We start from the raw sequence: 16,779 nt of genomic DNA, 5'->3' as shown, positions 1-16,779 counted from the left end.
GCCGGTTGGCGGTGCACTATAAAATTCTACCTCGTTCGGTGGGACTTAAGAGTTACGGTGCCGTCGAAACTGATGGTCGGAATTAAGACGGCGAGTGGTCCTGTCTGCATCTATTCTCGTATCCCTGTTGTTTTGGCGTTTAACTTGAAGCATGACGGACGGAGCCGACCGAGGAGCGACGCGGCGATGCCCGAGATTGTCGAGATGCGGAGTCTGCCAACCATCGAAGCTTGAAATCTGCGTGATAACGCAGAGCAGTGCTTGAGCAAAAGTTCTGACGACGGAGAACGACATCAAAGGTGTAGTCTCTATCGAAGAGTCATCTTGCAAAGTGCTTGCGATCGCGGCGGTCGCGCTTGATTGTAAAGGACGAATCGTGCTGGTGTTTCCTAACCGCGATGGGGTTGTGTAGTGTACGAAATTGCAGTAATCGGTCCGAGCGGTCGAAGGAGTCGCCCACTGATATTTCCTTTCATCGGTGAGTGCATTCACCCTTCGCTGATGAAACGCTTCATTGGCAAGTTCACTAAATGACCACATGCTTGAGAATGAACCTATGGAGAACCACGCCTATATGCGGTCTGTTGCACAGAAGTACCTGGGCATCAGACAGCCAAGCATAAGCACGGTGTCCACAGATGAACTACACCAACGGAAAGTAAGGCGAAGGCACACCGAACTCGCACAGTTCAGAAGCCAGTAGTTATATATATAAGCCAGATTAAACAGATTGCCATGTCTTTTGTCAACCTTGTAATTATTTTGTCTGTCCTGAAAGGGTAACTATTTCATAAGTCAATGTTGTGTTGCAAATCTATTGCTATGCGGTAAATAGGTGTTGTACATATTGTTTTAATTTTCGATGATTCTAATGTAAATAAAATACGTGAATTAAGACACTTCGAGACAAGGGGAACTAGGCTTTACTCGCGGTGACAAAATGAAGCTGCCTCAGCAAGGTAAGTTGATATTCCACAAGCACAGCAGGAGTGGTATAGGTTCACAGTGATTCGTTTTCATTCCTGCGTTGGATCTTCCGAATTTTCGGGCGGACGCCTCGCATCGCTAAATCCTTTCTCTTTGCCGAAGACATCGCGGTGACAACGTCTGCTCTTGTGCGTTTTCGCAAAAAAAAAAAAAAAAAAAAAACGATATATGTGTATATATATATATATATATATATATATATATATATATATATATATATATAGATATATATATATATATATTTTTTTTTTTAGCAGCTTGGAAGAGAATGCTAAAGCGCACGGATGGACCGCTGCCAAAGACCGGCTTGCTCGAATGCGGCGTCTCAGCTGAGACGGACTTAAAAAAGCACTGTCAAGGTTGGAGCGCGCGAGCGCATAAGACGCGATTTAAGATTGAGCACTACCTTTGACAGCGCTTTCTTGAGACAGTCTCTGTTGAGACGCTGCTTCGAGCGCGCCGCTCGACTTACATTACGAAGCCTCCTAGAGATTCACCAATGACGTAGGTGCACCGCGAAGAAGTGCTTTAGTTCTGAAATTCCACAGTTCATGCTCTATTCGTAGCGCTCGAGAATTACAAGGCAAAAGAACAACAAGCAGACGCTACGAATACGACACCCACCGCCTCAGCGCTCACGGCCTAGTCCGTAAACACAAGGCAAAAGAACGGCAAGCAGGCGCTACAAATCCGACACCCACCGCCTCCGCGCTCACTGCCTACTCCGTAAATACAAGGCGAAAGACAAGCAGACGCTACAAATTCGACACCCACCGCTTCCGCGCTCACTGCCTATTCCGTAAATACAAGGCAAAAGAAAGACAAGCAGATGCTACAAATCCGACACCCACCGGCTCCGAGCCCACTGCCTACTCCGTAAATTGAACGTACTACAGCTTACCATAATAGCGCCTCTACTAGAACCTACTAGAAAAAGTCACGTGGCGGGGCCGCCTCGTCCCGAGATTCATACCGTTTCCGGAAGAAATGTGTGGAGGGTAGGGGGAGAGGCGGCTTCAGAAAAAGTTGCCTTGCGGAGGCTAGGCTCGGGACGTCATGCCATCCCCCTGTCTGCGACCGAGGTTGCTCGTCTGCGGCTTCGGCGAGGTGCATCTTCGACTCTTCTTTCGTCCCGGTAGGCTCGAATTATTTTGTTTACGGCCAGAAGTGATATGCTCGTCCGTGCTGAAATTGTTCTTAGGGGCAATCCAGACATCGACATTGCAATAACGCGAAGCCTGTTTTCGGTTGATATTGTCGAGAGCACTTTCAAGCTGAGCAGAGAAACGGTTTCCGTTTTACTAGGAAAGAGAGGATCAGAAATTTATCCTGTTGAGTGTCATGCGTAGTGCGTTATCAACCAAGCATGACGTATATTTAGTCACACCTACGCATTTACCACGCGGGGATACCATCTCTCGGTGACCTTGCAGTTTCTCTGATAATGGCCACCTTCTTTAAACAACAAAAACAAAATCGAAGAGCGACCTTTTTTTTTTATCGCCGAGTCTCACATCGGTGATTGTTTCGGAGCTGGGAGTGTAACTCCAGAAAACAACAGCGGCATAAGCTGCCAGAGTGAGCCGGTAGATGACGCGTGCAGTCTCTCCGGCCAGCATTCCCGCGTTATGTTTAACAGTTGAGCACACTGTACATGTCGAAGGAATCTGAAAAGAAAAAAAAAGAAACATGGAAATTATCTATGTGCACTGCTGTTAAGTCAAACTCGAAGAAACCCGTCTACCAGTTGAATCTCGCGAGTAGTTCTATATAAAAATTTTAATGAATTTGACAACGAACAGGCACGCTGCATTTAGAAACATTTACTCTCAAAAGAGCGTCGGTAGGTCCTGAGGGACGCTCCATGCGGCTATTCAGAGGCCGCTTTTTCGTTCTTCAAGGTCTCACCGGCTCACCCTCTCCCTGCTTCCTACGAAAAGGAGATATTTTTTTTCTTCCGGGCGACTAAAGCGGTTTCCCAAAAGAACAAAAAAAGCCAGCTTTTTCTGCAAGCTGGCTTTCCCCCAACGTTTTTACCATTCACGGGGAAAGCCAGCTTGCAGAGCAGTTCGATCTATCGAGAGATGCTCCAATTTTAGTTCAATGTAACCACATGTTTCACTATGCATTTTCCAGCCAGCGCTTGTGCCATATAACGAAAGATGCGTTATATGGTGGGAACCGCTTATATAACGGGAGCCTTTTAAGCAATAATGTTCATAACGAGTTGGAGGACGCGAAATTTGGCCACTTCAGGTTACGGTTCCTGAAAGGTCGTTGTCCTGTTGACCGGCCGCTTCCATCTCGGAGCTCGCGGGCTGAAGATGGTGCCGTGTGCGTCGTACTGTCCCTTGGTCCGTTTCCATCATGTAAGACCTACGCTGTCCTGCTTGGCCTTGTATCATTCCCTGCGAAGCCGCACCCGCGTGGATCCAGACCGCTGAGTGGGGGAGGGGGGGGGGGGGGGGTAGCACCTGGCACAGTCTCTCGTCCTATGGCGTCTGTTATAGTCAGACGCCTCTCTCGCCTTACGAACCTTGTACCGTTGTCGATACCTCTTCGAGTGGCGCCAGTGAGGTCTCAGTGTAGTTGGCGCACTCGGAAGTGTTGAACGGAGCTTCCGTCCCATCAGAAGCTCTGCAGGGGAGAAACCTTCAGGCCCTGGGGTAGTCCGGTGTGCCAGAAGAGCTTGCGCCGCATCTGATGATTTCGTCAGCAGGTTCTTTGCAGTTTGTACCGCTCTTTTGGCCTCCCCGTTGCTGTGGGGGTAATACGGACTAGAAGTCACCAGTTGGGCTCCCCAATGGTTCGCGAATCACCGGAACTCGCTCGATCCAAACTGGGGACCGTTGTCTGAGCGTATAACTTCCGGACATCCATGTCTTGCGAAAACTTGTCTGAAGACTTTTGTCAAGTTTTCCGCTGTCGTTCGTGGAAGTTCCTCAAGCTCGAAGAACTTTGAGTAGTGGTCGACGATGACTACATACTTCTTCCCTCTCAGCTGGAGAAGGTCCGTTCCGATCTCTTGCCACGGACGATCGGGTAGAGGAGTTTGAAGTAGGTGGTCTGTCGGAGCTCGTCGATATTGCTGGCATGTAGGGCAGCGACTTACGTATTCTTGTATTTGTGTGCTGACCCCGGGCCACCAGACAGAATCCCTTGCTCTTGCACGGCATCGGACGACACCTTGATGTCCGCAGCGTCTTCTTTCTAGGACCTCTCCTTGCAGACGGGGCGGAATAACCAGCCTGTCGTTCCGCATGAGTAGATTTTGCACAACCGAAAAATCTTTTGCGAGACTGGTGAACTTCTTTAAGTTCGGAGGAAGCATGTCCGCCTCGGGCCACTGTTTTTGGCACAGTCTGAATCCACGCGGGTGCGGCAGTATTCCATAACTTTTGCCGTACTAGGGTCTTTGGACAGTTCAGTACTCAGCCTTTCCAGAAAGGTACCGACAACGGTACAAGGTTCGTAAGACGAGAGAGAGGCGTCTGACTATAACAGACGCCATAGGACGAGAGACTGCCTGGTGCTAACCCCCCCCCCCCCCCCCCCCCCTCAGCGGTCTGGATCCACGCAAGTGCGGCAGTATTCCATAACTTTTGCCGTACTAGGGTTTTTGGACCAGTTCAGTCCTCAGCCTTTCCAAAAAGAAAGAAGATGCTGGAAGAAACTCCACTGTCAGCATCTCGTACTCTCGAACGAATGTTTCACTCCTGTCTGCGTCTCTCGGTGTGACCGTAGAGTTGTCTGTCGTTGTTAGCGGCTCCCTGGACAAGACGTCCGCGGTGTATATTTTCTTGCCTGGTACGTGATAGATACTGAAGTCGAATTCGAAGATGCGCATTCTTAGCCGCTGTAGCCTCGGTGTCATTTCGTCGAGACGTTTTGTCGTTAACAACGGGACCAGGGGCTTATGGTCTGTCTCGACGTGAAATACTTGTCCTACCAAGTAGGTTCTAAAATGGTCACACGCCCAGACGATGGCCAAAGCCTCCTTTTCGACTTGGGCGTACCTTTGTTCTGTCGGCGTCATGGCTCTCGACGCGTATGCCATGGGGCGTCTGTTGCCGTTCTTTTCCTCTTGGAGTAGGACCGCCCCTAGTCCATACGAAGAAGTGTCTGCCGTTAACGTCAGCTGCGCTCCTCGTTTATAGAAGGTTAGGGCAGAAGTATTGCACAGGAGATCTTTGACCTCGGAGAATGCTTTTTCTTAAGGCTCACTCCAGAGCCAGCTTGCATCCTGATGTAGTAGATCTCTAAGTGGCTTAGTCTTGTCCGCGATGTCAGGTAGAAACTTGCCGAGGTAGTTTACCATGCCTAAAAACGATCGTAGCTCTGCCATGCTTTCCGGCGCCGGCATCTTGACAATCGCTTCTGTTTTCTTAGGGTATGCCGCGATGCCTCTCCAGTCCAGGATGTGGCCCAGAAACCTGACGCGATTCTTGGCGATCTCGCACTTTGCGGAGTTCAAGGTCACTCCGGTGTCACGGAGGCGGCGGAGCACCACCTCGAGAGTTCTGTCGTGCCCTGTTTTGTCGCGGCCGAAAACTAGAATGTCATTCATGTGACAACTAATGTGGCAATGCGGCGAGTTGGTTATGCATGTTGAAAGTAGTGAAAGTGCACAATAAAGACGAATACGAAGACGGAGAGGCAAACAGGACGAGCGCTGACTATCAACTGAATTTTTTATTGGAAAAAATATAAGCCGCAAAATAAAACCAGCAAAAGCCACAAATACTAAAAATGTGACTAGTCATCAATGACTCGGCCACCACAGGTGTCAATAAAGTCCACTTTCTTTTTTCCCGGGGCATGTGACAAACATGCCCCGGGATTTCTTCTATTATCCTCAGCATCTCCCGCTGGAAGGATTCTGGCGCCGTCGCGATTCCAAATGGGAGTTTCTTAAACTTAAAACGCCCCACTGGTGTGATGAAGGTTGTCAGTTCTGTTGATTTCGGAGCTAGTGCTGCTTGCCAGCAGCCGGAATTGGCATCTAGTTTGCTAAATACCGCAGCTCCTGCGAGCCTTGCCAGGGTCTCTTCTACCGCGGGCATGATGATGCGCTCCCGCACCAGCTGCGGATTGAGCTGAGTGTAGTCCACGCAGATCCGGATAGAGTTATCTTGCTTTTGGCAACCACCATGGGAGCGCACCACGCTGTGGTGTGGTCGACTGGTTCGATCACGTCCATGTCTTGCATGCGTTGTAGTTCCTTTTCTACGCTGGGTACAAGCGGAAAGGGCACCCGTCGCGGGTAGGCGATTGCAGACGGCTTAGCGTCCGGGTGGAGGTTGATCTTGTACTGGACGTTCATTTTCCCCAGTCCTTGGAAAAGCGATGGGTACTTAGCGTGCAGTTGTTAATCCTACTCTATGTTGCTGTCAGCGTTGACTTCCTGTAAGCTTGGCAGCACCTCAAGGGCTTGAATAGCCGTTCGTCCAAGCAGAGGGTATCTCAGCCGGTTGGTTACGTAGATGGTCTTTCTGGTTGTTCGCCCACTCCAGGTTATAGTTGCCTTGAACTTGCCGGGTGTGCTGAGTGGAGAGTGTCCGGCTCCAAAAAGATCCGTCTCTGTTGGCTCCAGCGCTGCCAAGGCTGTCGCGTCGCACACGCTAGGAGGGACAGCCGTAACGTCCGCTCCTGTATCCACCTTGAACGTTACTTCACTTTAGCTGTGATGAACCAGGGGCTCCCGTTTCCTGAGTGTACCAGCTCGCCAAGGAAGACTTCGTTTAGTCTCTGCCCATGTGCTTGTGATTTTCGATTTTCTATCGCATGCTTTGAAAAACAGACGCTCTCGAAGTGGCCTAGCTTTTTGCAGGCGTTACACTTCTTGCCTCGTGCAGTGCACTGAAGCTGGGTGTGCTTCTGTGAACTGCCACACCATCGGCATGTCCACGTTGAACTGTTAGGACGTCCTTGATTTTGCGACGTGCTCTGACGTTGGGTATCTTTGTTTACGCTTTTTCCTCACGGATGTCTTTTAAGTTCTTCGAGGACGTCGCTTCCAGTCGTTGCGCTGCGCAGCTCTGACTGTTGCCGCTTAACTGTCTCCGACGATTGTGCTGTCGTGGTCGCTTTTTCCAATGTAAGCTGAGCGTCCAGCTGGAGTTTCTCACTGGGTTTTGTGTCGAGCAGTCCTACCACGGTGCGATCTCGGATGAGCTCGTCCCGCAGAGGGTTATACTGCCAAGTATCCGCCAGTTTATGTAGGGCCGTGACGAAGACATCCATGGCTTGCCCGGTTCTTGCTTTCTCGAGTTGAATTTGGCTCGCTCGAAGATGATGTTCACCCGAGGAATGAAGTAGGTGTCGAATACGGCCTTGACTACATCGTAATCGATAAGCTAATCTTCGGTTAAGTTGAGCGAGGAGAGAACATCCTCTGCCTCTCTGCCCATCGCATAAAGGAAAGTGTTGACCTGAGTCGATGCGTCCCGGAGATGGAGTCCTGAGATTATGCGGTAGCGTTCCCACCGGGTTATCCATCTCTTCCAGTCATTAGGATTCCGGAAATCCAACTTCTCCGGGAGCTCGACTGCGAAAGGATTGAAGAAGGATGCCCCTCTGCTGGCCTGGGTGTTCGAAGAACCCGAAACGTCAGCGTCGTTAGGCATGGCGTAGTTCGGCCGCTGGTTCGCTTCCTACCTGGCCGTGGGGTCACGATGGCAACCCTGTTGTCGCTTCTCAGGTCCTCAAAGACGGTAGAAGGTCTTTGATCCCACCGCGGCCACCATGTCGTGTACCGAGTCGGGTCGAGTCAAGAGGACCAAAGACAGGAGCCGCAAGAGCGAGGAGAGCTACGCCGGTAACCTTTATCGAACAACCACCCAAACCTCGAGCCCATACGCGCGCACCGCATCCGTACACGCGCATCAGTCCCGCGCTACCCGAGTCATGCTGATCTGCCAGTCAACACAGCCAGCCAGCGCTTGTGCCATATAACGCAAGATGCTTCCCCACTTATATGACACTCCATACGTGGACGGAACTGTAACGGAAGTAAACGTGAACAAGAAATTGCCCTTTTTTTCTGGGCTATTGAGACGATCCATTTTCTACGTTTTTTTTTCTTGTAAGTTCTCCATTTTTTAATACAGTCTCGGGTAATTTTCATTATAATTATAACACCCAGTTGACAAACGTCGGCATGAAAATATTGGGCAACGAACTGTGTTGCAATGGCGCAATGGCATTGCCGTGGCAACCCGGTTGTTTGCCAGATGTTTACATTGCGCCGTCCACTGAATCGCTGTTGAACAGGTGTGATTTGGAGCCCAACACTTGCCTGACCTGTACGAAGTCGGCGTATAGCGGACGCTCTCTACACCGCCCCGGGAGCGTCGTCTAGAGCAATGCGTCATGGCGCGGCTTTGAAACGCGAGCGTGTCAAGCGTCGTACGCACGAATGCTAAGAATGGCACCACGGGTTGAGAAAGCCGTAGAAGGCCATGTTCATGCAAGTGTCGTTTAGATCCGCGGTGATGAGAATGCGCATTCGCATGGAAACGTTTTTTTTTTTTTTTGGCGCGACTATTGTATTGAAAGCCAGCTGTGACAGCGGGCAGACGAAGCAGACCGCAATAGAAAGGCACGCACGTAGCAGACGACTGAACGGTAGGCAGCCGATGGGAGCTGCGCGTCGGTCGCGTCGGTGGAGTCGGTGTGCAAGGCAGTCTGGGATTGAGTTATTTATCTGGCGTCACTGAGCATGACGTCATGCCGGCTCCTGTGGTATTTAGACGTTCTTGGACATAATGAACAATATGATGATGATATTGATAACGTGCCTATGCTAACACAAAGCACAACACAACAACCCTGTTTGTTTTTTAGACGTGTCACTACAAGATTGACATTTCTGTTCCGCAAGGCTTAGAAATGCAAGATACAGCAGTCAATACACTATGCATATATTTGACATTAATGGAGGAAGAGTAACTTTATTAAACGGCTATATGTTTTCTTCGTTCTCAGACTGCATTTGTGATTTCAATTTATCCCAGTCGTAGGGTGTTCCTCCCGGTATTGTTGAAATCGAAAGCCCCGGCGTGGATATGTAGTCCCCAATTTTATCTACGCACCATCCGTGAATACACATCTGAAAGAAGATGTTGAGAAGATCAGTGACGTCTTATGTAGCAAAACACTAATGAAGTTGCTAAGCCAAAACCACACCGATGCGGTCACAAACGTGAGTGTATCCCCAAAGTAGTAAAAAAAAGACGTCGTAGCAGTGGGCGTGTAATGGGTAGATGAATACACGCGAATGAAGGCTGTGAATCGGGCGGCAGCTTGCGCCACCTGGCCAGTGTTCGTAATTTCAATGGTATACGTTAAATCAATCCCTGGGATCGTTTTTACAAGAAGCGATAACCATCCCTGTGATTGTGGCCTCCCATCTTGTAGCTGCTGTCGTTTGCGTACACTGTACGACTGGACAGATGAGCTAACTATACTCTGTGGCCGGTTAAGAAAATCAGAACAAGCTTCTCTCGCAAAGCAATTTACTATTTTCGTCCAGCAGAGCGGACGCTGGAGAGTAAGCGAGTCCCTTCTCATCACCCCTCGCCTCTTTTGCCGCGTTTGATTTGCTAAAGTGGAAAGAGGGGAAAGCTTTACATGCAGAGCTCGTAATTTTTCAACTTCTTCCTTCTTAGCTTTCCTCGTCAACTCACAAAGCGCGCAGCGTTACCAAATGTACCTGGGCGGAAATACCTCCAGCAGTTCAAGAGGAGGGAAAAAGGGAACTCCTTTCTTGTTCTGACCCTTTCTATGTACACTCGCACGTCGCTATTCCTTGCCAGAAAAGTAGGCCTTCGCTCAAAATTCGGACAAAAGTTGCTTTCCCCCTCTACCGCCCTTGGCTACCGCAGCACTAAGCGAAACTATCATCCGCTAACCCCTAAGCTGACACTGCCGTGGAAGCTACGTGCTCGTTGGGCCAGTTACACTTCCATCTTTTGCCACGGGACCAAGTTTCTTTCGCGCATGCCCACGAACATAGAATGGGGTCACGTGATAAGAGGGAGGCGGCTGATTGCTCGGGCAAGCGCTTAGCTCCCACTGCACTGTCAGCTTAGGGGTAAACGGAGTAGTTTAGGAACGAGAAAGCGGCACAAAATGACAACGGATCAGACGAAGGCAAAGGCGGACAAGGCGCTAACTAGAAATTACTAAAAATTAAGTTTTTAATTGAAGAAATGCATGAATGCGTCGAACTCCTGAATAATCCATCACACAAACGTCAACGCACATTAGGCTCTCATTGGATAAGATACTCTATCTCTTTCTTAAACAGGGAAACCGAGGGAGGACTGACATACGCGCCTTCCTTACGTTATAATATCTGAAATGCTTCCGTCTTCTCCCTCATTACTTTGTTCTTTTATCGCATCATTACTGTGTTTTTTTTCAAGCTGAGGGGCACACCCAGCCCTGTCACAAAGAATTGCCAAAAGGCCCGCAAGGGACGATCTCACAAATAAGGAATGCTCCCTCAGTGGATCATTGACACTTCTACCAGATTGAATACTGCACTGTTTACCACACGATAACGGTATTCTGTTCAATCATGAACAAAAAGGGACCAGTGAGTGGCGCTTTCGGAGCTCCTTGATTGACCCCATTAGCTCGTAGCGTCGCGTGTGCTTGGACTTAAAGGGGAACACTACCCAGAAAAAAACAGTTCCTGCAAAAAAACCTTGATTTTCAAAACTGGCATATTTACAACCACCAACATTTAAAGAGTATTTTAGGAAAATTGCATTAGTTTACATTGCATAGTAAATTTTTTTATGAATTATTTTCGGTTCACCGATGCTAAAGAAAACGCAGCGCTTGGAGCAATTTGAACTAATTTTCTTACATTCCACTTTTTGGCTTAAATTTCACTTCAGGAGAACTATCGTTTTGTTATTACGTAACTTGTACTCATTTTTAAGAGATTTTCATGGTAAAATTTTAAGGGGACGATAGCTATGAGCTTGTACTTTTTTTCTTATTTTTCTAATCTTCCATGCTCAAGAACTAAAATGTTGGACAAAAAATGGAAATAAAAAAAAACAGTATTTGTGTGGCTTTTTCATCATGAAAGATGGTAAAATATAGAAATATACCTCTATAGCTATCTTCTCTGAACTGCCTTAAAGCAATATAATGCATGAAAATAACAAATGTATAAGTAATTTCAAACCGATAGTTTTCCTACGCAGACACGCCCACTTCCATCTTTGAACATTTCCATTTTTTTGTCCTTCACTTAGGTTAACAAAATTTGGCACAAATGTTCTCAACATCAACGGAAACAAGCAGTGTGAATGTCATTTAAATTAAACAAGTGTTTCAAACGTTCACTTTTTTTGGGCAGTGTCCCTCTTTAAGCTGAAATGAAGCATAGGCGCCAAGTCATTAATTATTGCCCTCATTCCACAGACCTTCAAAAGTTTTCCTGTCTATTCGCCACGCAAAAAGTCCCTCTTTAGAAAAACCCCACCGCTTACGCCCTTTGACCTAGTGTCGAAAAACCCTGTCGCCAAATAAAAACGCTATTAACTTCAGTTTATAAATAAAACAAAAAATGCAAATGTTACGTCCGTTAGTTTGAGTCGATAACGGCAACGCGTTCCATTCATTTTGATGTAAGGTAGGTCGTCAACTCGTTCCTTTATTTTGCAAGTAACGAGTAAGTATTTCGTTGCTTGTTTTTTTGTTTACACATAGAATATTAATTAGAAAGCATTTGATACTTAAAAAAAAATGCGTTATGTGTTACGAAGGAACCGACTGGAGCTTTTTTTTCTCTTTTCAAAGTTAAATAAGTGTCCCTTACACTATCGATGCTGCATCAAATTCACAAACACCATAAACACATTTACCTACTGTATGAAAACTCTTTGCGTGATTACTCTAGAAAAGTTAATCTTGCACAGTGGTGTCATAAGAGGGACGGTAAATTCTTTCCCGTCGTCAAAAAGTTTCATCAGCCGAACCCCTTAGACGCCCTAATCTTGCAAGTTAGAGATACACCGAACTGAAATTTTTCATGCGCTTTTAGTGGAACACGTACGTTCTAAAATATACTGCCCCCCCTCCCCCCGCCCCTCACCGCCAAAAAAAGATTAGTGCTATATTGCCGCGTGCACGATCGAGAAGATCCGCTTCTTGGTTCATCTAGAAGATTCGCGTACACACTTACTCCGACCGTAAACGATAAGAAGGCCAGATTGACCGTGCCTAGTCAGTATCGCTCACTTGCTGTTACGCCACCAAATCGCCGCCCGCTTTCCTGCTGTCTCAATGCTCGTTTTTTTTTTTTTTTTTTTTTTTTTTTAATTTGGCACAAGTTCGCTTATTAAACCTTTTACTTTCGGTTCATTATTTTCCGTTTCGTCGCCTTTATCCGTGACAATATGAACATCGGGATACTTATTTTTAGCGCCGTGATGTGCTTTCATTCAGGGACTTTCTCTTGGGACGACACACGGTAGTAGAACTAAGTTTAGGGCCGCTCTCACGATGACAATGATTATAAATTATTAGAGGCGAAGCTCCTTAGGGTCTAGCCTTGTCCGTCCGGCGTTCGTGCTCACATCGTGTGCCATTCCCATCTGTCTTCTTAAAAAAAAAGTGCTGTCGCAGTCGACAGGATTCAAACCTGTGCGGGGAGACCCCAATGGACTTCTTGTCCATCGCCTTAACCACTCGACCACGACTGCGGGACTAGAGGGGGATCTGACATGTGGTGGTAACTCAAGAGCTGGGGATGTCATGGATGAAACATTGCATGTAGCCGCTCAACGTCTATGCAGGAGCGGGCGCTGCGGTCAAATGCTTATATAATCGCGTTAAACTTTGCATGCATTGACTCAACGTTTATTATAGACGAGAGGGCGTTGCGGTCAAATGCTCAACTGTGTATATAACCGCGATCCATATCACACATTCTCTTTCTGACATGGACCGTTGACTTGAGCGGTGGAGATGCATTCCCACGGCTTCTAGTGGATCCAAGCCGATCCGCTAGAAGAACCACTGGCTCTGCATTTCAAAGACCATAAAGCAGTAATATTGAAGTCGAAGCGGAACCCGGAACTCAGCACTACCTATGAGCAATAAAAAAAGTCAGCACCATCAACACTACCTATGAACAAAATCAGTATCATCAGCACCACCAGAGCTTCGCCCCAATGAACATCATTCACCACGTGGAGATGCGGTCATTTTTTTTTCGCGGAGAAGGCTCATTTTTGTGGTAGACCTCTGCGACGAGGCTATAAAAATATTCGTTTGCTTGTCTGTTGTCTGTATGATCGATTCCGAAACGTACTTCTACTTCTGGATGACATGCCAAAACATCAAAATCGCCCCGACCACGAATTGTGTATCGCGACTTAAATATTGGGCTAAATTATTTTTCTCTGTGAAAAGGTTATCTCATAGCGTAGCTACCTATCCAAAACTTAACAAATCAACATTTTCTATCAGAATTGAATTTCCAACTAAAATTACTCCAAAACCTAGTTTAGAATTGTGCGGTACGAAGGCATATTTTAGCTCACGCAATCAATGCAAGGTCCATTTTAAAGCGATAGTTTTATTAAGCCCGTGTCGCAGAAAAGCCGGCGTCACCTTGGTGGCGTGGGACCTGAAATCCTGGATGGTCGATAGGGTCATGACGTCACAGTCACATGGCCTCGCGCGGGAATTTCAAACAACCCACAACGCTCACGTGAAACGAGACGTCACGCGAGCAAAGCAAGTAATTAAAAAACTGACGTGTAATGCGAATTAAAGGTCGCCGCATATTTGAAATGATTCGACTTTCTAAAGTAATTCATTTATTGACTTAAATAAAACATCTTACGAGTTTTAGGCGGGATTCGAACCCACGACTCTTCGGGTGCGAGCCAGACACGCTTCTTCTTTTTATTCGACTAGGCTACAGCACGTTTGCAAGGCTCGTGGACGAAAGGGGAAAATAGGGCTACAAGCACGCTATACCTTCAACTGTAAGAGTGGAAAGCTATTGCTTTCGAGTCTTAAATGTGAAGTTATAGCGTCCTCCGGTATATCCTCAGCGTCTCGGGTTTTTCTGACAGGGTTATTCCTTTTCATGGATTTTGTTATTTTTTAGATCTTAAGTTCGATGTTGGACAAGAAGTTTCAATTATGGGGGAGTGTACAAAATAATAACCCGACAGGGGCGTAGGACTTTCCAATCTCAGAGACCATTCGCTTGACCCGAATAATTTAGGAAAAGTCCAAATAACGAAAATAGAAAGAAACGAGGTGAGGCGCATGGTTCCCAAACAAAGAACCGACCTGTAAGACGGTGCAGTGTGTCTGTTTTCTTGGACTAGCAGAACATAAGGCTGCCGATAAACATTTATTTTCCTGGAGGAATCCCATAATAAAGAACAGCCGGGCAAATTTCTTTTTCGGTTTTCTCTGATTCCCCGAAATCCTGCTTGTGCGTACGAGCTTCTCTGTTTATAGGTATACTCCGCAAAATACATAACGCTAGTTATAACCAAATGACGAATAAGGAAAATCAAGTTGTATGCGTACTCGACCATCCGGACCACATTCGGCTCCGTCAGGCACAAATACCTCTTGCTTCCGAGAACCGCCAAGGCAGCATAAAACGCGGCATTCGGCAGTAATTCGTTGCCCGTCCACTTCCTGTTAAACAAAAATTTAAAAAAAGAAAATAAACCATAAATTTTAATGCATCTTGTTGACATCACAGTTTCTACCCCGACTGCAATATTTACGCGCTGTTAGAAACAGCAGAAGATTTATAAACGTGGGGATGTTGGAACAATTTTGGCAACCGATTCGATTATGAATTAAACAGCGGTGGCATCGAATCAAGTAAAAGTACGATTCGAATACTTTTTAAACATTGGGAAGACTGTAAAATAGTACACTGTCTAGAAAAATATTTTAACGATTTTCTAGGAATTGTTGTGACAACACATGGCTAGCCGACAATGAATATATTTTAATGATGTTAATAAAAAAAAACTGAAACAATATATATAAAAAAAGTCTTGAGGATTGTGGCACATGAGCGGAACCGCGCCAGAGCGCGTTTAAAATTGTTTGCCTTCACTGCGCACTTTCTTCGAACAACTTAGCGCTACCATGTACTTTTTTTATGTTGAGTGGTGGCACCGTAAGAGGCGGCAGCCAATTTAGAAAAGTAACTGTCGTTTCAATACACTTTCCAAAAGCTGTCAGCAGCACTTTTGGGCAAACGTGTAGCCGTAGGCGGATAAAAGAAACCGTACAAATAGAGAAAAATCGGTACTGCAGACGACGATCGGGCCTACGAGAAGAGCGCAGTGACGTCTTACGGTAGTTGTGGGCAGCGCACCTGTGAAAGAAATCTCTGGGCGCTAAACCGTCCTGACTATTAGTAGGAAGATTTTTGAAAAGTTTTTTAAACTATAACAAATAAATTTAATACAAATAACGAAAAAAATAAAGCCGTATTTCAAGTGGCATTACACATGACGAAATTACGCACACCCTTAGAAAATTATTTATTGATATTCTAATTAGCCTTTGGAACGTCGATTATAGCCTCGTTTGCTTTGAGGAGTGAATCCCCTTGGCGATTTCTGCCTTAAGTCACTTAGAAGAACCCTCTCAACCATAAACCAAAGAATAACCAACATTCGCATTCCAATTGGTATAATCTTTGCTTAACAACCAACGACCATTAGCAAATGCATGCAAATAGGAGGAATTATAAAACTTGTCGCTGCCAAAGTGTGCCACGTGTTTTATATATATATATATATATATAGAGAGAGAGAGAGAGAGAGGGAGAGAGTTTAAAGGAAGACTTGGATCATGAGGAGCGTACCGAATCCTCCATGTAATATTTGTGGCCCATTCCTATCCGGGAAGCACAAGAGAAACATCCAAAGGCCCCCCCAAAAAAACACAAAAAAAAACAATGGAGATATAAACAAAAAAATACACTGACACCAACATCAGAGGGTTATAGCGGTTTGATACAAGCCGCCGCACTACCGATAGGTCGGGGCAGCTCCAGCGATTCACAGGGCTGTTTTACCCCAACCAGTACGTATGCGTGGGGACCATATCATGTAACACATTCTTTTGGGGCTAAAGAAAGCATTAAGAGGGGCGGAGCAATATCTCGTGCGATTAATCCTTTCTTAAATACTCTCCACCCTATGCCAGGTCAATTTCTATATAGCGAAAAAAGCGTTGCGGAAAAAGCGTAATTTTTAATATCAAGAAGTTTTTAAAACAACGCCCGAGTCGTTTTGGGCGTCATTCTCGTTAAGAAAAGTATTGTATATAAGTGCGCTTCTATGTAATAGAAGTGCTATTATCCCCACCGGGCACTCCTTGTACGGTGTTCCATAGGTTTCTGTACAAATATCAACACGTCTCTCCAGCAGGAAGTCAACAGGATATTTTGGTATCATCGGTTTTGGTCTGTCCTTCCAGCAACCATTTTCTGTTTTACTGTAAAAGAAAAAAAAAATATAAATAAACCGTTCTTATTTTCTTTCTATTTCTTTTTTTTTTTGTGTAAAACATTTTTTTTTTTAAATTGGAGTTCCTCTTTTAAAAAAATAGCATGCGTTTAGAGAATACGAATTCATGCAACTTCGATGTCTACAAACAAAAGGTCTATTCAAACGTCGTATTTTTACTAAAGAGCGACAGTTCTTGATGGCACTAAAGGTATGCTCCTCTTTTATTTTCAGTTTCCAGCTCTAACACGAAGGTTGTAAT

General features: G+C 46.1%; 1 protein-coding gene across 1 annotated transcript in view; it reads right to left on the bottom strand.

The window, feature by feature from the left end:
• Positions 1 to 8,950: 8,950 nt before the first annotated feature.
• LOC115328081 overlaps positions 8,951 to 16,779 on the bottom strand; it is an 80,157-nt gene continuing 72,328 nt past the window's right edge. The window contains exons 9-11 of the mRNA XM_040222732.1: positions 16,377 to 16,506; positions 14,566 to 14,679; positions 8,951 to 9,097 (exon numbers count right to left, since the gene is read on the bottom strand). Of these exons, the coding sequence (XP_040078666.1) occupies positions 8,951 to 9,097; positions 14,566 to 14,679; positions 16,377 to 16,506 (391 nt within the window). The remainder of the gene's footprint in view (positions 9,098 to 14,565; positions 14,680 to 16,376; positions 16,507 to 16,779) is intronic.

Source organism: Ixodes scapularis, unplaced genomic scaffold, assembly GCF_016920785.2.
Source record: "Ixodes scapularis isolate PalLabHiFi unplaced genomic scaffold, ASM1692078v2 PGA_scaffold2__306_contigs__length_199485367, whole genome shotgun sequence".
NCBI classification, from domain to species: Eukaryota; Metazoa; Arthropoda; class Arachnida; order Ixodida; family Ixodidae; genus Ixodes; species Ixodes scapularis.
Note: the sequence above shows the minus strand (reverse complement) of the source record. Positions and strands in the feature narration are given on the sequence as shown.